Genomic DNA, 22,454 nt, shown 5'->3' on the forward strand with positions numbered 1-22,454 from the left:
ATGGGAAACAATTTTCCTTTACTTCTAAAGAACAAAAAAAAAGTAATACCAGAACTATGAACGCTATCACTGAACACATAGGTGCATTTTGTGGACCTTCTGATATGGGCAAACAGCAGAGGGAAAGGTGAGCATGGGAGAAACACGATTTTCTCTAATTCTTGCTAGTAATTAATTTTCATTTCACTCCACTCCCAACTGCTCACTCTTGCCTGCTCTACTCATCCTACCTTCTGAACAAGTACATGAGTCAGCAATAGATCAGTAGACTGAATTCCCTGTATGACCACACAGCAGGACCTTCCAGCAAGTAGGGGAAAGACACATTCAAACATTCCTAATACATTTTTAACATTTCTGCTAAGATTTCATGACGTTCCTTTCTTGTTAAAAATTGACCATAAAGCTACATTATTATTATTTTTTTTTTTAAGTGAATGGAAATCTATAAGCATGTTAGCAAAGAAAGTTTTGCCCACATTCAGAGCTGTATGACTAATTTTAGTTGTGGTTGGAAAGATAGTATGTACACTTGGTAAACACAACTACGTTGGGTGATTTTTATCATTGTCTTCTCTTCTGATCTACTGATGTTCCCCCAGTACCTTCATTTAAGTATATACTAGTGTCAGTGCAATTGATTTCAGCAAAGTTCCATGCAAACTGTTGGCTTACAGTGCTGCATAAAATGTGTCTGTTTTGTATATTAGGAAGTAATGAGAATTTTTCTGTCATTTCAGTTCGTTCTTCTGTTCAATTTAAACAGAAGAAAAAAAAACATAACAGGAAAGTAGCAACAACTAACCACGATTACACATAATCCAGCACAATGATCCAAACCTCATTAATGGTAACAAGCATGAAAAGAGCCTTACACCTTACAAGCCTGTGACAGGACTTGAACAGATCAAAAAATTATTAGCTCTGCTATCTGTTTGAAAATGTCTGGGGAGAGGGACAGTAACTCCTTCAGGCTCGCTGAACTAGGACCTTCGTTTGTTTTGTTTCTAAGTAATTCAATATTTTTATAATTTATTAATAGTACTTGCTCACTTCGCATCTAAAACACTGAACAAAACCATTCTGTTGAGCCATTCTGACTAAAATCAATCCCTATTAATCTGTTAGTAGCTGTCAAGTTACTTCCTTTACATTGAATACTCAATTGTATTTTTTCCTGTCTTAGCTTTCTTTTCTACCTTCCCCCCCCCCCCCCCCCCCCCCCCCCCATGTGCTCCCTCCACTTTCTGCTTTGTTTTTGATCCCAAAATGCACTGAACAATTCCTCTGGGTCTCATTTAAGCCCTTCTCAACACTGAATGTGGCTGTTTCACAAAACTTCTTGGGCTTCTGGTAACCTTTATTCACTTTTACACCTAAGTAACACAAAATTGCAGAAGTAACTCAAGTTGCTTTCATGGAGTTGTTGTTTTTTTCTTTTTCTTTTTTCTATCAAATCAATAACATGTTCATTATTGTACTTGCTAGTTAACTTTTTCTACAATCCTTGCAACACTAATAGGTATTTCTTCATTTAGGATCTTTTATCAAAAAATCAAGTACAGATCTGCTTGAACAACCTAAAGTTGGCACGTTTAAAGATGCACGTGCCACCTCCTGGTGAGTAATATTACCACATGCAACTTAAAACGTAATTTTCATCAACTTTTTTCATCATCCTGATTCCAGTCTGCAGGATTGACATTCACCAGTTTCAAATGTTAATTCTGGATACTGCAAATACAAAATAATCAAAAGACCAACCTGATAGTGAAGAGCTGGGTATAATGAGTCCTGTGGGAGGGGTTACCCTCATGAAAAGACCATTAATTCAAGACTTTCAAGAAGACTTTAACACTGATTTAAGCAAATAGAAACTGGAAAGCTGGCACACAAAACTGTGTGACTTATTTTAGTAAAAAAAATATCAGTTTCAATTTAAATTTATCTATTCCAAATAGGTCTTCTGTGTATGATAAGCAATCTATTCTTCAAGTTCAGTACACATTCACATGCTAAGGAACACTATAGATTCTCCAAACACCTGTAGTCTGTCTTGTTATTTTCCCCAGAAAAGGGGTAAGCAAGAATATAAGAATGTATCTTTGCCAAACTATCACTAAGAAAACAAAGGTAAACCTTCTACAAATAATAGGGGATAGGACTCTAACCACTTAAAAGACTGAATTACAGCTCTTTCCTTTCAGGACTCCCAAGAATTTAAAAGATAAAATGTACCCATCATCAATAAGAAACAGTCAGCACTTAGGCATTTTTTCATTGTTTTCTAGTTTTCAGAAAGGTGTAAAACATGTTTCACAGACATGAAGTTAGTTAACATCAATACCGGCTCACTCCAAGCCACAAAAGATACTGTGAAAGAGATATGAAATGCAGTTTTAAATTAACCACTTAAAGTGGCAAGAAAATACAGGTTTTCAAAACTGGGATGCATTGGCATTCATGGAAAAAATAAAGCTGACAGATATGTTCTGGGCAGTTTAGAAATGATTTTATGATTCTAGTCAGCACTCGGAGCACACAGATCTACAGCTACTAAAATCAGTACTTTCATTACTTTAATTGAACTTGAAATAAGAAATCTGATCTATTTCTCTTCATTTTCATGTTCAATATTAAGCATCACAGCAGAACAATCACTGCTAAGTGTGACCTTGCCAGAAATAAGCCTGCAAAACTTCTCAAAAGTGCCACAAAGTTGATTTACTTTGGGAAACGAAAAAATTTTTCTGAGAGGTATATAAACCACATTTCCACTGACAAATGGCTCCCTGCCTTTTTCAACAGCCAGCATGTGACCATCTTCTGAAAAACAGTTCACTGAACATTGGAGTTCCAGTTTTCTCTCTGTAGGATCATCACTATGTTCGTCATATTCTGACAGAAAATGGTGCAGCAGACTTCGCTTAATGATTTGTGCTCTGTACATAACTTCACAGACCACTGCATTCTGCAGGTACTTCTCATCTTTAAGGCTTGGATACACTGCTTTGAAAACCTTCACAGCATGCAGGAACACATAAAACATTTATCATTACCATGGATTCAAATTGTAAACACTTGACAAAAAAAACCACAATGAAAATATCTTGATTCAATCCTGTTTCATTTCTGACATATTTTCAAATTCAGAAAAACTATATACAGTATGCCTTGCTGCAACTGGGAAAGCTCAGCAACTCCTTTTAATGCTTTCAATCCTTCTCTTACTCCTCACATTACTCACCATGAGGCACTGGAGACAGTTCCATAGCTATGAAGGTTCTAAATTCATCTAGAATCTGAGTTTGCAAATACGCCTTCCATTCTGTTTTCTAAAAACAACCAAACAAAGCCCACTGTGGCATCAAAATCAGTGAACGTCTCATACTGAGCTATTCTGCACTGTGAGGATGGTGAGACACTGGAACAGGTTGTCCCTGAAGCATTAAAAGCCAGGCTGGATAAGGCTTTGAGCAACCAGGTCTAGAGGAAGACGTCCCTGCCTATAGCAGGGGGTTGGAACTAGATGATCTTAAGGGTCCCTACCAACCAAAACCATTCCAGGATTCTGAGTCTATATCCCAAGAGCTTAAAGAAATCAGGTAGACAACTTCATTCCCACTAGCTTGCTATTAAGTGCTAACATACTACCAACACTACCACTGAAGTACGAGTTTGAAACTATTTATTACTTCCTAATAAGATCCTGAACTGCTGATTTATTTGCAAAGAATGGTTAGATAAAAATTTGAGTCACAATTTTGATAAGAAACAAGATATAACACTCCCCTTGATAAAAACTCAAAGGGTACTGATGTCAAAACCCACTCCATAAGACTGACAAATCATACTGAAAGCCATTCCCAACGCATATCAGTCATATGAACTTATTTCCAGGTTTGTCTGTAGAGCATTAAAGAGCACTTTACAATTCTCCTAGGACAGCAGCTGAGAGGTAAAGATTCAAGTGCTTAGAACACCTTTATAGCTTAGAAACTACAAAAGACATTCCCATAAAAGTGAAACGTATTTCACTTCACAGGTCACTTGAAGATACATACAACTTAAGCAAGGAAGTGAAATACTAAAATAATTCAAGGCCTTGTAAGTTTGGGAAAACAACATACCAGTGAATTTCTGGCATTATTAACACTACCTCTGAAAAAAAATATCCTTTGGAGTATACTACAAGGCATTTAGATGCATCAGGTTTTATGCAACATAATGTTAGATAATATTCTTGGTAGGTACCCCGCTATGTTGTGCTATCTCATTTTTGATTCTCATTTCCCCCTCACTGACATATGAATGAACACAGATGTGAGCTGCTGAGACCAGTGTCCCTCAGCCACAGAGATCTACATATACTTCAAACAATCAGTCCAAGAAAGACTGAAAAACAAACAAACACAACCAGATATACACAAACCTTTCAAACAAAACAGTCATTATGTGATAATAAAAAAATAAAATCCCACCACCAACAAACCAAAATGCCTGTGCACTGCAGGATAAGAACCTATGCCTTCAAAAAAAGCCAGTACAGGTTACCTAAAAACACTGAGGTTAGATGAAAACAAATGCTAGAGATTAAGACAAGCGACAGCAAACAGGTCCTGTCAGTCCCACTTGAAGAAAATACCTTTGGTAAGGTAATATATTTGATAAGGCTGTGCAGTTTTCAAAAACATAAGCATTCATAAAAAAACTCATCCTTTTTGTTTTGTACTTACTGAAACAGCCTAAATCAGCTCCAGTAGTCTTTACAGACATATGTTAAAATAGTGAATGATTAGAGAAACAATTACAGTGTCAGAGTGTCTGTAGTAAAGGAGAATTTTCATTCTACGTTTAGTAAAATAAGAATTGTTATCCATGTTGTTAATTAGTAAATAATCCAGAAGGGCCTTCGTACAATTAGAAACAAAAATCATTGACTTAGACACTTCTGAGCTGATTGGTGCATGTTAACCAGAGCAAAGACAAGAAAACATAAGCAGATCCCAGAAAGAACAGCTTAAATGGCTGTTTGTATGAAGTCTTACACTCTATTTGTCCACCTAAATGAAGAAAAGGAGACTTACGGTTTTGTAAGCTGCTTCAGTGGGTTCCTCACACTGCACAGGTTCTCTAGTTCGAGGGCTTCTTTTAACAAACACACCTATTTGGGTACAGAACCCAACATCCTCCATTCCTGCTGGGGGGTTCCCCACACCTGTGAATTCCACTGAGTAATCATAGCATTCAGCGGTATCCTGAGCCCTAGGATAGATAACATATTCTGATCTTACAAAACATTCAGTCTTTTAATGTGATAAAGATGCACTCTCACAGATGACAATACATGCCTGAAGATAAGCACTGTAAATCTTTTGCTGGAGCACAGCAACGATCATATTCCTACCACAGTCTGAATCATTTATAGTCACAAATTAAAGTAACCAGAAATTACTGTTATATCTCACACACTTCTCTCATGTATACGTGTTTTGCTCAGATTCTTCCATTGTGCCATGATTCACTAAACCAAACTTAATTTCTGTCAACACACTCTGCTACTGGAGTTATTATTCCATAAACCTGCTTGCATACTCTTAATAGAAAGGTCCAGAGTAATCAGGTGCTTTGGATACACACCATACATTATTGAGCACACTTTCAGGTTTACGTGAAGCTTTTGTACAGCAGAATATTATTATGTGAAAATGCTTATTCTTAATACTTTACACTTCAAATGCATTAACTGTAATAAGGATGTATAAAAAACAAAGGTTTTAAATATTTTTCACAGAGCAGTTAAAGAAAAAGAAAACCAAGTTATCATAAAACACAAAACCTAGAGTACGTGCTTAATTACCTAAAACAGCAAAGCAACAATTCACCAATTAAGTTGGTACAAATCTCCTGACAACAAACCATATGCACAAACCACTGTGAACATGTTTAGCTACTCCACTTTCCCAGTACTCAGTACTCAAAGCTGTCTGCATATGACATTTAGTAAACTCACCAACTTTGAAACTGTGCTCGGTTCCACTCAAATTTGTGATCTGGATGCCTGAAAACCATCACTCCTGGAAGTAATGTGTTAAATTCTGAATTTGGAGTGCTGATCACAACCATGGTTGGAGCCATGAAACCAAACACCACTTCAGGAAATTTCTCTAGTTCTGATTCTTCCAGGTGCTCTATTCTGTAAAGGTAAGTTTACACACATCTGCAAGATGACTTCACTGCATTTTAGCTTTCTTCACCAGTCAACAAACAAAAACAAACACATCTGTGCTTTTCAGTTTTAAGGTCTGACACATTAGCACTGCTTGTGCAGCTGACTGGCAAATTCATGATTTTTTGTCTTAGAACACCTCCTCTTACAATTTTACTCCTTCATGCATCTCCTTTTGCTACCATGCAGTAACACCATTTCTGTACTAAGTAAAGTTAATTTAAGCACACATTAGAAAATGCTACATTTTGCTTCTCTGTTTGACAGGTTTGATTCAGTCTGTTTAGAGTACAGGCAAAAGTCTAAAATTAACCCTAATGAGTTCAGAAAAAGGTAGTGTGTTGGTCTAATACTCACAGTTCGATGCATGTTACCAAGTCAAAACCAAGCATGCAAGGATCCTTATGAGCAACTGAGCCTTGATGCAAAGTCACAGTTAGGGATTTTTCAGATGGCTCCAAATAATCAGCAGGAAGAGGAGATAACCTATGCCTTAAAAAAAAAAAAAAAGGCACTAAAAACATAATGCCACAAAAAGGATCTTTACAAACAGTATATTTCTTAAATGAAAACATGTTCAGAGCCATGACAGACACATGCTGCATTAGGTGATGTTACACTTAATATCACCAAACAATTCCCCCAGGAAATCTGATACAGCTGGCATCGTTAACCAATTAATAATGGACTGCTCCACATTTGCCAACTGGTATTTCTGTATTTACCCTCAATTTGAAATTGTTGTTAATAAATCATGCCACTAGGTCAAATCAAATAAAAACCTTAGATTAAGACAGTTCAAAAGCTTACATTTTCTCTTTCATCACAGCTGCACAGATGTCTAACCCAGCTAATACTTCAATGCATCTACAGAATTTCAGCATCCACAGAAGTGTACAGTCAGCACATCCTAGATCTGCCACCTGTAAATTAGATATTACTAAATATAGAGCATTTGCACGTTAAATGATTTGAGACTTTCATAAATAACTTTATTTATAACATTTTAATAACAAAGTTTAAAATTCATAACTATTCGAGCCAAGTAAACAAAGTTACAGTTTTTCAAAATGGGAGGATCCCACAAAATGTTTTTAAGAGGGTCAACCTTTTGATGTTACAGCTATAAACAAGCAAATGTACAGCACCCCAGTAACGCTAGAGAATGCCTCCCACATGAAGGCATATGCTCTCAAATAACAAAAATGGAGTGGCTGATGACCAGACCTTTATGATGGAGAAAAGTTGGTCTAACATAATTGCACATTCTGAACATCAGTTCTTAACTAAGAGCATCCACGTGAGCAATGCTGTAAACCTGATACTGCACATAGAGCTAAAAGCACTAGAAGTTTTAAAAACAAAACAAAAAGCACTATAATAAAGGACAGTTGATCCAAAATCCTCAACATTAAATCAAGACCAGAGTGCTACTTGCTCTCCAAAACAGGCTAAGGCATTTTTTTCTTGTTTATGTTTTCCCACTTCCCATCAATTAACAATAAACAATATTCATGCCTGAGAAACATCATCAAATGTCTGCTACAGCAATCTGGTTTTAAGAATGGCTCCTCTGGTAGCATTGATAGCTGATTAGGTCACCAAATTATCTACTCCTTTCCTGCCTTCTACAGGTACCTAAGATTAGATATTTTTGTAATTTATAACGCAAGAAGACAAAATATACCAACCTTTTTTGGTTTGTATTTCCTCACTAAATCTTTAACAAACTCGTAACGTTGTTTGTATAACGGTGGTGTAAATTTAATCACTCCAGTAAACTGCTTTCCTTCAAAGTTCTTATCCATAGTAGTTCAATAAGTCTAAAATAGAAACATTAACTCACTGTAAATATTCTATATCACGTCAAAATACATAATTGCCTATTGTCAGTGGTGCTCGAGTCACAGTTAAAGAGGAAAAGACCTCATCTGATCTCTGTTCTACTTGAAGAACATATGAAAAAACAAAAGAAAAGCATTGGCAAAATTGGGCCATAGCTGCTCCATCTACACATAATGTAAGCAACCTTTTTAATAAGGCAATTTTTACTTAAATACAATTCTATCTTAAAAAGCTACATCTACATTATGCTGATACAACTACAATGTTATCTTGTGTAGCTTTTAAACAAGTACAGAAAAACAGTTTCCTACTCAGGTGGTTCCTTTCTCTTATCTAACGATTCAATTTCTCTTACTATTCAGATAGCTTGTGCATGCACAGCTCCCCATGAATTCTGCAATGCAGTGTCCAGCAAGAAATATCTAAAAAATTATTAGTCACTGAAGAGGACTGATTCTGCTGAGCTTTAGCTTTACAATTGCCCAAACAATGCAACGTGGCACTGGAGTCACAGCCATCAGCCCACCTCCAACTCTCATTTTTGACCTTGTAAAAAGAACACTTAACACTTCATAATTCCCACCAGAACTAGGCCCTGGTGAATGAGGAATGCACTCCAGGGAAACAGCTGGCAAGGGACCTGCACAGGAACCAGCTACAGGCACATTCCTCAGCTGCCAACTCAAACGCCATGCAGACAGCCTCTTTGTATCTCTTCCCTTGGGAACAGCACACGTGAAAGCCACCCCCACTGCATTCAAGGGCAAGGGGTCACACCCAGAGGGTACCCATAACAAGGAATAGTCCTTCCACCTGGCCTCTCAGCCTCACCTGTTCATCCTTCTGTTAATGAACAGCAGGCACTCTAATCACCTTAAATGCACAGAGATAGCTGAGCAACGTGTACCACCTGTTGCATATATTGCTGTTGCCTTTGCTAGCCTCAATGTGCAACTAAAAGCACTTATATTTTTCCTTTGTCCCCAATTTTTATCCCCCCAAAATGCCATTATCCCTCACAATACTCTTTCTTGCACTACCAGGGCCCTGCACAGCTCAGCCCAGCACCCGCTGTCCTCTGCAGGGCAAGCTGCTGCTGCTAGGAAGCAGAAACTCTCTAGGGTGGTGGGAGAGGAAAACCCACGAATGCAGTGGTGGTAATTCATCATTTACCACACCACGGAGAAGGGCAAGCTTTGTCTCTCACACAGCAGGCAGCACTTTGTGTGATCAATGAAACTGAGAAGGAAAGCAGAGATCCACGTGCTCTGTTACTCTTTCTTTAACAAGTTAAGCTAATCACAAAGCTGCTATATAAAATATGGCACATAGTATTTGCTGATAATTCTGTATCCTTGTGACCTATGCAAAGAAAGGAGGGAATCCAGTGCTGGTAGATATTTGTTTTCACAACATTTGCTAATTACATCCAAGTTCGGTGATTATGGTTTTAGTTTCCAGAGGATAACAGAAGCACATATGTTGGTATGTGCATGTGCTGGCTTACACAGTTAGCAGCAAACTGACTGTGTTGTTTACTGAGTTGCTACAAAATGTATACAAAGATGCTTGCAAACTGATTTCCTGAATGGTTTTGTAGGTATCTCAAGTTATTGGAATGGCTGCCTCCTGCTACGTTTGAGCTTCTTTGCTATTCAGGCTTTTAGCACTGACCTGTTGTCCACATTCACTTCCTGTTTGAGTAGCAGATGTGGAGAGCTGTCTACAATTTCACAACTCCTTCCAGTGATATACATAAGGCAGCCTGAGAGTTCATAATCCAAACAGAATTTGGATTGCAAAGAGGCTCTAAAAAGCACTGCAGTACAACCAAACTCTACTCATTAGGGAAATTTACTTCAAATGATATACAAATGACATCACAGAAATATATATTTCCATATTAGGTTGTAAAGTTTGGTTGGAAGACTAGGTATTTCAAAGACTGGCAGTGTGGAAGAGATAGACAACACTGTTAACCGTTTCAAGCTTTGTGTGTTTGATCCTTTTCTTGCTAAGAAAAAAAGTTTTGAAAAACTCTTCTGATTATTCCCTACTACATCAATTAAATTTGCATTATTCTCACAATGCAGCAAGTTAAATTCCTCTCATTTAGTCAGTCCAAAGTTTTTCCCTGCCCTTACACAGTGGTACATCTACTTAACAGTCTCAAGGAAGCATAGAATAGCACACATTGGAAGGGACCTTGAGAGGTTGCCCAGTGCAGTCCTCTGCTCAAAACAGATCCAAGTAGATCTGACCTGATCAAGTGGGTGGCAGTCCTTCCCACAGCAAGGGGTTGGAACTAGATGATCTATCAGGTGCCTTCCAATCCAAGACATTCCAGGAGTTTACAACTGTTCTGAGAACTTCTGCTCAGAAGGACTTTCCCCATTTCAGTTTGAAACTGCAGACTGCACATTCAAGGTTTGTTCAGTTCAATAATCTTGCAAATTAAGCACATTATTCTTAAGGAATTAATCCTTCTGTACCACAAAGAAAGCAACAAAACATATGGCTATAATTAAGTAAAAGCACCTCACAGCAGAAAATGATCAAGAAATTCTAAACTGCTGAAACTTATTTAATGCTTCAGCAATTGGAATGAGAAAAACAACTGTATACAGTTTCTGTATTTTCACATTAAAGTTTCAATATATATAATTACATGTAATAGCAAAAGAAAGGTAATACAGCACCATAGCCAGAAAACACACTGCAATTTTACACAAAAATAGAAACCAATTGTAATTCAAGAACTAACAATCAAGCCATGCTCAGAGGATGTTTAACGACTAAGTACTGTCATTTTTCTCCTCAGCTTCAACTAGCAGATTAGACCTGCTCCCGAGAAAATCTGAATTAATTTGGGTGAATCAGAAGTGGGCTCTTATGCACACATGACCATCATCTTCCTTTCTTATATTACATATATTTCCTTACTTTTTGCAAGTCCAATTCACTTCCTCCTTGTTGTGTTTTGCTGTCTGAAGACCAGCTTGGGTGCCTGGAAAAAGAAAAGCTAAATTGAGTTAAACGGAAACACAGAATTGTAGGGGCTGGAAGGGACCTCTAGAGATCATCCAGTCCAATGATATGCATATGAACGATAGCTTCTAGATAAAAATACTTAAGCTTGTAGCATCACCACTAAGGGGACCGTTTTACAAAAATCTGAACTTACAGAGTAAGAACATTGTGTTTTTGGAACATATGGACTAAACGCTCCAACAGCAAAAGAGAAATATGTGAATACACAATTTAGGTTATGTAAGTGGTAACAAATACAAACTGTCTTGAAGTGATTATGCAAGAGAAACAAACAAGTGCTCCAAAAGTCAACGGTACAACTAAACGAGAAACCAATCTAACTTTCAAAATAAAGCTGACTCCATGTAGCTGCCTGCAGAGTGGGATTACTCACTGCTGTATGCGTATTATCACAGAACTCATTTTGCAGTTAGTTCTTTTGATTTTCGTTAAGTGGATATTTGCTGCTGTAATGACAGCGGAGCGGTGAGGTAAGGAAGGCGCTGCGGACGTTCCTCTGCCGAAACAGGAGCGCGGCCCGCACAGCACGGCGGCTACAGGAGGAACCGCTCAGCGTCACGGCGCGACAGGAACACGCTCCTAACGAAGCGGTACGGACACTACTCGGAGACGGCCCTAAAGCCCAGAGAAACGAGTCGCTGTTTGTGAGGGTTGAGCGCCCAACTACCTTCAGAAACACGCGTTGCCCCACAGCTCAGCCGGCAGGCACAGCTCCCGCCCCGCGCTCGGCAGTAGGCCGCTATCAGCCACCAATGGGCGCGGACCGTACCTCGGGTCCGCGAATCCTCCCTTCAGCGTGGCGCCCTCCTCACGCCGCTGGGTGGCGCGGGCTCGACCGTTCGTGACGTGACCGCGCTGCCCCGCGTCGATTGGTCGGCTCGGGTCCGGAAGGCGCTGTCGTCACTTCCGGCGCGGCCGCCATCTTGTCAGCAGTTGGCGGAGACAGCGCCCGGCCCGGCAGCCCGCGCTGCGTTGTGGCGCGGCCGTTCGCCCGCTTCGTAGGCCGCGTGCCGCCGCCATGGCCAACAACAGCCCCGCCGTCGGCACCGGTAACTGCCAGGGGCAGCAGGCGGCCCAGCACCAGCCCGGCGCGATGCCGCCGGCCCAGCAGCAGCTGCAGAGCGGAGCCCCTAAGCCGGCGGCCTCGGGCAAGCAGGGCAACGTGCTGCCGCTGTGGGGGAACGAGAAGACCATGAACCTCAACCCCATGATTCTCACCAACATTCTCTCGTCGCCCTACTTCAAGGTGCAGCTCTATGAGCTCAAAACGTACCACGAGGTGGTGGACGAGATCTACTTCAAGGTGAGGCTGCGGGCCGCGGCCTGGGCCCGGCGGGCGCTGCTGGCTAGTGCACTGAGCCGCGCGGGGCCGCGGGCGGGCGGGACTGCGGCCTTTGCCGCCCGCTTTGTGCGTGCTCGTCGGGTCCCCCGTCTGTGCCTCGTGGTGAGGGGTGGGAACGCATCTGTTCGAGAGCTTTATCTTTTAGTAGAAACGCGTTTCCCGTTCGCTTTGTAGTTAGGGGGTTTTGGGTTAGCTTTGAGATGGGCAGTTAGAGGGCGTGAAATGGCCGCCTGAGGGCTGCGCTCTGAGCTGGGCGGTGGGCAGGAGACCCGCTGTGAATGCTGGGGACAAACGAGCAGCCTCTGCAGCCCAGGAGCTGCCGGCCGCGGTGTGGCTGTGCCAGTAGGCGGCCGCAACAGGAGCTTACGTGTGGCCTTTTCCCGATTAGAGATTCACGTTCCCTTATCAGTTTTCTTCCCAGGCAAAAACGAGCTAGGAACTGCTCCTGGCCTTAGGTTGGCTGTGCTGGGAAGAGACCAATATGAGTGCACTCACGGCTCAGTTGTTGTTTTCTTAGTGAGATGGAATGAGTTTTACAGCAAGGCTTTCATCAAGCCGTTCTCCCAGGTTATGTGTAATTAACGCTCATCAGCACAGCTTTGTGTTTTGTTCTGATAGGAAAGATCACAACTTTGATAATGGGGCTGCAGTTTTCAGTCAGCTGTACTTTGGAGATTATTGGGGTATTTTTTATGGTACATCGGAACTGCTCAGTAATGTTATTGTGTCACTAAACTGATTTTGGTATATCTTCAGGGAACATATTAAGCAGCCATTTAACCCCAGAGTAAGATAAGTCACTGAAAATAACTCGCACAGGAGTGTTGTGAGATTTTTGCCATTGTTTGCCCATACTTACTGGGGTAGTGCATTTTTTCTCTGTATGGCTTTGCTTTTCTGCTTGACGTGTGGCATTTTGAGCAGACTGATGAATTCCTGTAGCATGCAGAGTAACGCTCTGTTTAGTTGATTTACCACTTGCTGCATATGAGAGAAAAAGAGTTTGTTTTGTTAGGACAGAAAGCAGCAAAGCTCATTTTTGCAAATGAAGACTGAAAAACTGATAAATATTTGGTGTAAATTGAAGAACGTAATGCATCTGTCATGTGGACCTTTTCAGATACAGTCAAAAATAGTCGATGTGATTGATATTCTTTGTATTGATAGAGTTCAGCTAGTTCTGTGTTAGTGTTTCATTCTTTAAGTGGCTTAATCTTGAATTGGAGAAGAGTTGACATATAATTAAATGTCAGTTTATTAATCCAGTATAAATAAAGTTTGTCTGCTGAGCTGGACAGGTTTTTTTTTTTTTTTACTAAAAAATAAATAACCAAAGGGAAAACTCAGACCCTTACTTACTTACCTGAATGAAGAAGATGGCCTGAGGGTGAAGGTACTTAATGATCTTTAGAAGATCTTAATTCTGTTCGTATTTTAGGGTTCCTGAGTAATGTTGAGTAATTGCCAACCTGTTTTTTCTCTTTTTGAATGAATGCAATGTCTGCCATACACTTTCAGGTGTATTTGTTTTGGGAACAAGAATAAGTAGCTCATTTCAAATATGGAAGAATTTGTCATCTTGGAGTCTCAGGAAGAACATTCTGACTTAACATAGGCAGCTAACCAAGGGTCTGTTGAATGTATCGGTTCTTTGCAGATACTTAAATTAATTCACAAGTAGTTGAAGTCCTCTGTTTGGTTTAGTTCTGTATCTGCAAATTCTTCCTTGGTTTTATGTCCTTAATGTGTGTCCTCAACTTCATTTACTCTGTGTGCTTCCAGACAAGAGAAGCACGTGTAGTTGTCTTTGTTGGCTCTAAACTTTAAATATACTTTTCTGAAATAATGCTTATTTCTGGGGCTTTTTTTATTCATGTCTGGGGAAAACAGCATGTTCATATCGAAAAATTAAAGGCTACCATCGTGACAAGTTCTTCTATTTCCTGTGAGAGGCAAAAACAAATAGTCTGAAGGGTGTGTACTCTTATTTATGTAGGATTTGTGAAATTTACTGACAGTGCTAATAATATGGGAAGCTGTGGTGGATTTTCACCAGTATTGTCATCTCTCGTGTTTCCCATTTGCCAAAGACAGTAACAGTCAAAAACAGTTGAGCATCTCATCTTCCTTCATCCCTTGGTGCATCTCAGATTTCAAGTAATTGCTTATGTAGTTAGTTTTGTTTCATACACTGGTGAACAGTTTTTATACCCGAACTGCAGTACAACTTGGCCACTAGCTTTTGTCTCCAGTCCTGTGTAGCACCACTGTATTTTTGTCTTCTTCTGGATGTATAAGTTGATAAGGAAATTTCATTTGTTAACCCAGATGTTACTCTTCTCTATTTCACATGCAGCGTTGTATGTTTGTGACTATTTTTGTCATATGTAGGGAACAGTGTTAATGACCTTCGTGCACTCAGCTCAAAGTGCATCTCAAAAGATTTGGATTGCGCAGGCTTTACTCTTTATTAGTTAGGAACCATTTCAAGATGCTTTCTTTGCTTGGTTTGTTTTCAACTCTGTCCATGATCTGGGGTATAATTTCTTAATATAATTTTAAAAGCCAAATGCTTTAATGACAAAGCAGACTTGATCTTGAGTTTGTTAATGATAAGACAAGCTATTCAAAACTGATTTAGGCAATCCATTGTTTAAATTAGACTTGTATATGTAGCTAAACATTATGGACATTTATAATTATTTTCTTTGATTCTCTCTTCCCTGCACTTTCAGGTTACACATGTTGAACCATGGGAAAAGGGGAGCAGAAAAACAGCAGGCCAGACAGGAATGTGTGGAGGGGTAAGTAGAAGTACGTGCTGCCTTAAAGTTTTTCTGTTTCTGGTAGAATAAAGTTCCCAAGCATAGTTCAGATTTGCTTCCTTCAGTCCATACATGTTAAAGCATTGATTACAAAGAGCTGATGTATTCCCCTTGCTTCAAAGGAGTTGAAACTGTGGAGGCAAGTAGCATTACTTTTTTTGCGTAGTCCTGTTTGTAGATTTAGAGTTAGCCTGGGTTAGTTAATGATATTTGTTTGTTCTCTGCAACTTCCTGGTTGTCACCTGACTTCTTTTTCTTTTAAAGGTACGAGGTGTTGGAACTGGAGGAATTGTGTCTACTGCCTTTTGTCTGCTCTATAAGTTATTCACACTGAAGCTCACCCGTAAGCAAGTGATGGGCCTTATTACACACACAGACTCTCCATATATTAGGGCTCTTGGATTTATGTATATTAGGTAAGTGTTGATACAGCCAGCTAATGGATAATGTAACATGCAGAATGCTGGATTAAAGTTTTCCCATTTTTCTTAAACTTTAAGGTACACACAGCCACCTACAGATCTGTGGGACTGGTTTGAATCCTTTCTTGATGATGAAGAGGTATGTCGGCGAGGGTAATAATTTGTTTTCTTTTGTTTCTTTCCGCGTTACTACATTAGGATTTAAGACTGTTTAATGTTTGATGCTGCAAGTTTGTGTTCTTGTAATTTCATTAATTAGTGCAGGAAGCAGATCTGAGCTGAGATCTGGATCATTTTTCTTAGATTTCAAAGATATAATGAAGTTTTCAATTGATCACTTTTTTTTTAATAAATTATAACACCTTGCAAAACAAGTTGATTAAATCAGAATGTGGACAGGAGGCTGTGTGAGTTTGGGTTCTGTGCTTTTTTTTTTTTCTTTAAGAAAAAAATACTTAAGCTGAGAATGCTGATGTTGTCTTTTGCATATACTATTGGGATGGGGGAGTCGGTACTCGCAAGAATTTTTCTGTAAATCTTGGGATATAAACAAAGACAGTATTCCTCAGGAGGAGAAACAGCTGGATTGCTGCATTAAGTGTGGTCATTAACATTTTTCTCACAAGACAATGCAAAGCATCCTGAGATGCTGACGTAAGAATTTCACTGAGAACTTCACAGTAAAGTGGATGTTTTACTGGTAGGAGAATGTCTTCATTCCTATTTATTGTCTGGAGAAATGGAGTTAGGAACCTGATGATGAGGTTTATAGGTCTATCAAGCTGAATGTGAAGTCTGCTACATAGTGTTGCAATTTGTATTCATGGAGCAGAATGTAAATTGCATCCTGGGTTTAAGCATTGTACAGGAGAGATCCCTTGCGCTCTTCAGTGTGACATTTGTCAGTGGCTTCAAGAAAATTCAGTTGATGTCCAAATACCTGTATTAAAAAGTGTTACCTGTAACTGCGATACTGTGCATTTTTAAACAGTTTCCTTTCATGCCAAGTATCAAAAACACTATGCAAAGGAAAGTTATTTCAGGTAAGCTTGTGCTGTTGTATGTTTTTAACCAATTTAAATCTTGATTGCATAGCTGTGATATTCTCATTCTCCCCTAGATGGTGCTAGCTAATGTGAACTCACCTCTGCAGTGCTGCATTATAACTAAAGAGGAAAATTGGGGCAGCATTGTTTTCAGGGTCCCATGAGTAGCTTGATTCCCAGGATAATAAACAAATCACAAATGTGATTCACTGTGCAGATCTTAACAGGTTCATTATTCAGAGTACCTATTTTAGTTCTTATGCTTTAGTCCTTGTAGTTGTTGCTTATCAGCAGTTGTTTGTTTAAAATGATGCGGTGTATTTTTGGCATTAGTTTGATTCCCAGCTCCTTTCAGCAGCATTGTGTTTCGTTGGAAATATTGCTTGGGGCTGTTCTTAAGTTTCTTAACAGCCCTGATCCAAACTCATCAGTTGAAGCAAATTTATGTATAAATTTAAACCTACAGGATTTTTTCCTTCAGTTCTAAAATATGTGGAAGAACTTTGTCTTTTGACATGCTGCTGTGAAAATGAAAGACTTCTCAGGATACACAGCTACTTTTCAAAATGTTACAATTATTTTGTTTAACTGTACTACTCTCCAGGTGCTACGTTTAACTCATTTTTTTCTTCTTTAGATCTCTGCAGCGATTATATTTGGAAATACTGTATATCTGAACACTTAAATGTGTGTGAGTGCAAGCAGTTTTACATTTAGATTTTCTCTTCCTGTTTAGATAACAAATCTCACTTTCCTTGTGTGCTTGCACTATAGGTTTGGGACTGACAATAGCTGACTAACATGTCCTGAGCTGTGAGAGGGCATAGCAAGAAGGCCTTCATGCGGTAATGACCCTTTTCAGAGACAATGGTCATCATGGATTATGCGTTTCCAATTATTTGTTCATTTATTTATTTTTTTACATATTTCTAAATTAGAAACCTCACTGCTTCATGGCAGTTGGTTTGCTATTGCTTCCAATATTGTTAGGATGCCATTCTGTACTACAGATTTTTCTATGATCATTTTTAGATAGGAAATGATATGGTTCTTAAGTGATTTAGGCCACAGGGTTGGGTATGATATTATGCAGTTGTGCATCCACAAAATGAAGTATTAAATGTAGTTTGAGAGAACTTCTCGACTTTGTGGCATTTATTTAAAGTACAAGATCAATCATACTGTATAACTGGACTGTGTAAGGGGATTTTGTGTTAATCTCTTCATTGACAGTCCCTTAGCATCCAGATGGTGCAGGATTAGTATGTTCCTGCATGCATATAAGTCCCATTCCCTATCTGTAACATACTGCCAAATCCAAAGGGAGCGGAGTTAGAGTTTTTCTAAGGAAATGTATTAGAATAAAAGAGAAGTAAACTTTCATAATCATGAGACTTCAAGAGGGAAGTAATGTAGCAGCATTTTTTCTTAAATCGCTGAAGAGTATTGTTGACCATCAGGATATTTTTTGTTTGTATTTTATAGGACTTGGATGTGAAGGCAGGTGGAGGCTGTGTTATGACCATCGGGGAGATGCTTCGTTCCTTCCTCACTAAGCTTGAATGGTTTTCCACATTGTTTCCAAGAATTCCTGTGCCAGTCCAGAAGACTATTGACCAGCAAATTAAAAGCAGACCCAGAAAAATTAAGAAAGATGGCAAAGAGGGAATGGAAGAAATAGACCGGCATCCAGAACGTCGACGTTCAAGGTCGTATATGTGTGTTTTTGTAAATGAATGTTGAAAGTTTGAAATTGAATAGCTTACCTATGAAGAACTATGCCATCTCTTCAATAAGATGGCTTTTAGGGCAATTAATTTATCGATTTTAAAGGATAAAATCAGATGATATTGCTATCTTGCAGGCTTCCAGCTATTTAAGATTCAATGTAGACTGTGTATGTAAAGCATACACTGAAGAGAAAATAGGTACTCTTTACTTGAAGAGCTGTTGTTTCATATTGAATATCCTTTATTTTAAAAGGTCTCCAAGACGATCCATTAGTCCTAGGAGGTCTCCCAGAAGATCCAGAAGTAGAAGTCATCATCGGGAAGCCCATGGATCATCTAGTTTTGATAGAGAACTAGAAAGAGAGAGAGAACGGCAGAGATTGGAACGTGAAGCTAAAGAGAGAGAAAAAGAAAGGCGTAGGTCTCGAAGTACTGATCGGGCACTAGAAAGGAGACGAAGCAGAAGCAGGGAACGATATAGAAGCCGTAGCAGAAGTCGTGACAGGAAAGGAGACAGGAGAGATAGGGATAGGGAGCGAGAGAAGGAAAATGAACGCAGCCGAAAAAGAGAGAGAGATTATGATAAGGACAGAGGTAGTGAGAGAGAAAAAGATGGTGATCGATCTAGAGAAAGATCAAAAGAAAGGAAGAGTAAGGGTGATACCGAAGAGCGAAGACACAAGGATGATAAAGATGACAAGAAACACCGGGATGATAAGAGGGATTCCAAAAAAGAGAGAAAACATAGCAGAAGTCGAAGTCGGGAAAGAAAGCATAGGAGTAGAAGCCGAAGTAAGAATACAGGTAAGCGCAGCAGAAGTAGGAGCAAAGAGAAATCAAGTAAGCATAAAAGTGAAAGTAAAGAGAAATCAAATAAAAGAAGTAGAAGCAGAAGCAGAGGAAGAACAGATAGTGTTGAGAAGTCAAGAAAACGAGACCACAGTCCCAGTAAAGAAAGGTCTAGAAAGCGTAGCAGAAGCAAAGAACGTTCCCACAAGCATGATCACAGTGACAGCAAGGACCATTCGGACAAACACGATCGTCGAAGGAGCCAAAGTACAGACCGGGAGAGCCAAGAAAAGCAACAGAAAAACAAAGATGAGACTGTGTGAACTCTTTAAGAAGTGGATCACATTGAATCCTATAAATGTTTGATTAAATCCTGCTTATTTTTTTCTTAAATTTGAGATTGTGCAGTAGTTGATGAGCATTCTTCTCCAACCTCCCTCTAGGCTGCAGATTGTCATTTCCTATTCTGGGTAGGGAAGTGCCTTTGTAAACCCATCAATACATTGACGGTTTCAAACCCATTTGTTTAGTTTAATTCGTAATCCAGAGATTGTTGCATTTTTATTGTTCAGATGTTTCTGAAATGTACAGTCTGTACATATGTCCTGAAAATGTTTTAATTCCTTGGCGTGGTTGCCATGTTGGTTAAATTTGTATGAGGCAATAAACTGCCACTAATTCTACTTTGGTTTTGTAGATGTGGAATTATGGTTTGTATTATCCTGAAGTTAGCATGGCTGTGCTTTACATAATAGTATGGCTTTTTAGGGATGGACCTTGACTGTGTATAATAGCTGAGATATTTATGTGCATACAACGTACACAGAGGGCTGCAGATTTAGAATAACACTTATGTCCACTGTACCTGCTGTTTTCAAAAACTTTTACAATGTTTATTTGTTGATTACCACTGATGTCAAGTTGGGAGTGGAATTCTGAGGAGACAGTGGTTTGGATGCAAAGTTTTAGTTCACAATGGGCTTTTTTAGTACAAAATTCTTTAGAAAGGCTACCTCAGGCAGACACTGTCCAGGTTGATGAGTGAGTACTGTAGCCATCTATGCATTTTGTTTGGGAGGAAAAGAAAATATGTAAGCTTCCAATTTTGTTAAACACAATTTATCAATTTATGGTATTTTCATGTTGTTAATCCGCAGTACTGTTAGTTACTGCACTCTAATTTATGATTATCCTGAGCTAATGAAGGCATTTCACATGGGAAGAGGGAGGTAGGAAGAAGAAAATCATTTCAAAAGATTTCAGTTTCAAGCTTCCAAAGCATTTTTATAAGTGTAAACATTTAAAATAACAATTACCTGATAGTGTCCTTTTTTTAAGTCATATTTTCTACAAATAGTAAGATTGCAGTTTGTGCTGAACATTTCATCTGGCGGATTTTTCTTTTAAACAGGTTATTAGAAGCAAAAACCAAAATGCATTATAGGAAAAAAAATCGTGTCATTAAAGTCCAAGTCTATTTGATAGATTATTCTGACTTGTATACTGAGTGAGGAGAACCATCTGGAATAAACTCTCAATTAATTCCTTTGTATTGGGTCTCAGCTTTTCCCTGCATGTTTATTGCCACTTTCTGAGTGTTTGTGTTCCTCAGTCTTTCACTTGAAAACAAAGCAATCCTTAGAACAATTTAGGGCTTTTATGTAATAGTGTAGAATATTTTATGTAATTGTGTGGAATATTTAACAAAGAAATAGAGTAGCCTAGAAAATGGGAAGAATGCAAGGGTAACTCCGTTGTGGTCATGATGAAGTGACCTGAAGCTAAGAATAAAATGATGTTTTGCCTTTTTGCTTCAGCATGATGCGGGTCATCCAGGATATTATTTATTTTAAATAGTAGCATTTAAAAAAAAAAACACAAACCTGAATATTCACTCACTTGCTGTAAAACAGTTCTTAAGTTGTCACTAATCCTCAAGGAGAAGAAAGAAATCTTAATTTTTAGTAATACAATTCCTTAGTATTTAAGGAACCAAGAATAAGAAACTTAAAACAGTAAGAGCAAACAGGATAAAAAAATATGACAAGTTAGACTTCCCTTTGTCACCATGATCTACAGTATGAGAAATCTCTTGCTACTGAAGTTATTCAGTTATTGTTTGGTTTTATTTTTACCAAAACTGGTAAAAATAAACCTGGGCTGTTTTAAAAAGCTTATCCTTTGAGAGGTCTGTGCAGCCTGGAAAATGTAACCAGAGTGGAGTATGAGGAAATGTTCTGCCTTTCCTAACAACCGAGAAGTTAACGTCAGTAATAACTATCTCAGCAACAAAGACAAAACAAACAAAAAAAAGAGGATGTTAACTTTGAGAGGTATTTCATGAGTGTAAACTTATAAAGGAGATTACATGCACTTCTTATCAGATTTAAATAGGTGTAGCATGCTTAAGTCTCAAACTTGTTTTGGGTGCACCTAAACTGCTCTTTGTTGTTGAATTTTACTCTTTACAGCTTCATTGATGCTTTAGGTCTAGAACATACCTACTGATCAGTAACTGATCTGGAACAGTTTTCAGAACTCATTGCTTTACTCTTAAAAATACAGTTCAAGACTACCAGGATCTCCTATGTTCACCTGTATTTTAAGGCGATCTCATCAGCTGAGGCTGAAATTCAGTGCCCTAGATTAAAACTTGTAAAGCTTCCCTCTTCCCCATTCTCAAGCAGCTATGACTTGCAGTTAAGTGCAGATCATCTTTCCAGCTTCAGAGAAAGAGCATTTAGGGAGAATGATGTTAACAATGTCTATAACAACCAGGATAGCTGAAGAACAATAGCAAAGGGAATTATCAACCTTGGTGGGGAGAACAGGATAAAAAAGGCATTCTGACCATCCTGAGACAAGGACAGTGAATTGCCCAGAAAACTAGTACACTGAGAAGGAGTAATGTTTCATAGGAAAAAAGAGTAAATGAGTAACGGAGAGTATCTTGAACTGCTTGTGTCATTTTTGGCAGTAAGTAATACAATTTTATTAGAAATTTAATGAGGGAGTGAAAGATGGGTTGCTGAAGGAGGGGATCAATCAGTATTGATAACAGGAGCGTACAGTGTGAGGTGAATGTGATGGACTTCTAACAGATCAGCTATATTCGATACAATCAATTAAGCTTATGCCACTGATCCCAAAAATTTAAGTAGAAGAAAAGGTCTGA

General features: G+C 38.9%; 2 protein-coding genes across 2 annotated transcripts; one reads left to right on the forward strand and one right to left on the reverse strand.

The window, feature by feature from the left end:
- Positions 1-1,482: 1,482 nt before the first annotated feature.
- HENMT1 (HEN methyltransferase 1) lies at positions 1,483-11,088 on the reverse strand. The gene is made up of 7 exons (XM_065742792.1): positions 11,018-11,088; positions 7,921-8,052; positions 7,040-7,152; positions 6,587-6,721; positions 6,014-6,196; positions 5,088-5,265; positions 1,483-3,019 (listed from the first exon to the last, which is right to left on the reverse strand). The coding sequence occupies exons 2-7, from the start codon at positions 8,035-8,037 to the stop codon at positions 2,609-2,611; spliced, it is 1,137 nt and encodes a 378-aa protein (XP_065598864.1). The 5' UTR covers positions 8,038-8,052; positions 11,018-11,088; the 3' UTR covers positions 1,483-2,608.
- A 979-nt stretch (positions 11,089-12,067) lies between these two features.
- PRPF38B (pre-mRNA processing factor 38B) lies at positions 12,068-20,831 on the forward strand. Its single transcript, XM_065742805.1, has 6 exons — positions 12,068-12,428; positions 15,203-15,271; positions 15,557-15,708; positions 15,793-15,853; positions 18,246-18,469; positions 18,744-20,831. The coding sequence occupies exons 1-6, from the start codon at positions 12,144-12,146 to the stop codon at positions 19,600-19,602; spliced, it is 1,650 nt and encodes a 549-aa protein (XP_065598877.1). The 5' UTR covers positions 12,068-12,143; the 3' UTR covers positions 19,603-20,831.
- The last annotated feature ends 1,623 nt before the right edge of the window (positions 20,832-22,454 follow it).

The sequence above is a fragment of the Cyrtonyx montezumae genome, unplaced genomic scaffold (genome assembly GCF_038088225.1).
Source record: "Cyrtonyx montezumae isolate F1298 unplaced genomic scaffold, pur_monq_1.0 scaffold_1, whole genome shotgun sequence".
In the NCBI taxonomy this organism is placed as follows: domain Eukaryota; kingdom Metazoa; phylum Chordata; class Aves; order Galliformes; family Odontophoridae; genus Cyrtonyx; species Cyrtonyx montezumae.

Excerpts from the sequence above, each read along its gene's own strand:
- HENMT1 (XM_065742792.1), bottom strand. The coding sequence starts at position 8,037 with ATGGATAAGAACTTTGAAGGAAAGCAGTTTACTGGAGTGATTAAATTT. Across the intron at positions 6,722-7,039 it reads GCTGTGATGAAAGAGAAAAT|GCATAGGTTATCTCCTCTTC; the intron begins GTAAGCTTTTGA and ends TTTTTTTTTAAG. Across the intron at positions 6,197-6,586 it reads TTGGTAACATGCATCGAACT|AATAGAGCACCTGGAAGAAT; the intron begins GTGAGTATTAGA and ends TTACCTTTACAG.
- PRPF38B (XM_065742805.1), top strand. The coding sequence starts at position 12,144 with ATGGCCAACAACAGCCCCGCCGTCGGCACCGGTAACTGCCAGGGGCAG. Across the intron at positions 12,429-15,202 it reads TGGACGAGATCTACTTCAAG|GTTACACATGTTGAACCATG; the intron begins GTGAGGCTGCGG and ends CTGCACTTTCAG. Across the intron at positions 15,272-15,556 it reads AGACAGGAATGTGTGGAGGG|GTACGAGGTGTTGGAACTGG; the intron begins GTAAGTAGAAGT and ends TTTCTTTTAAAG.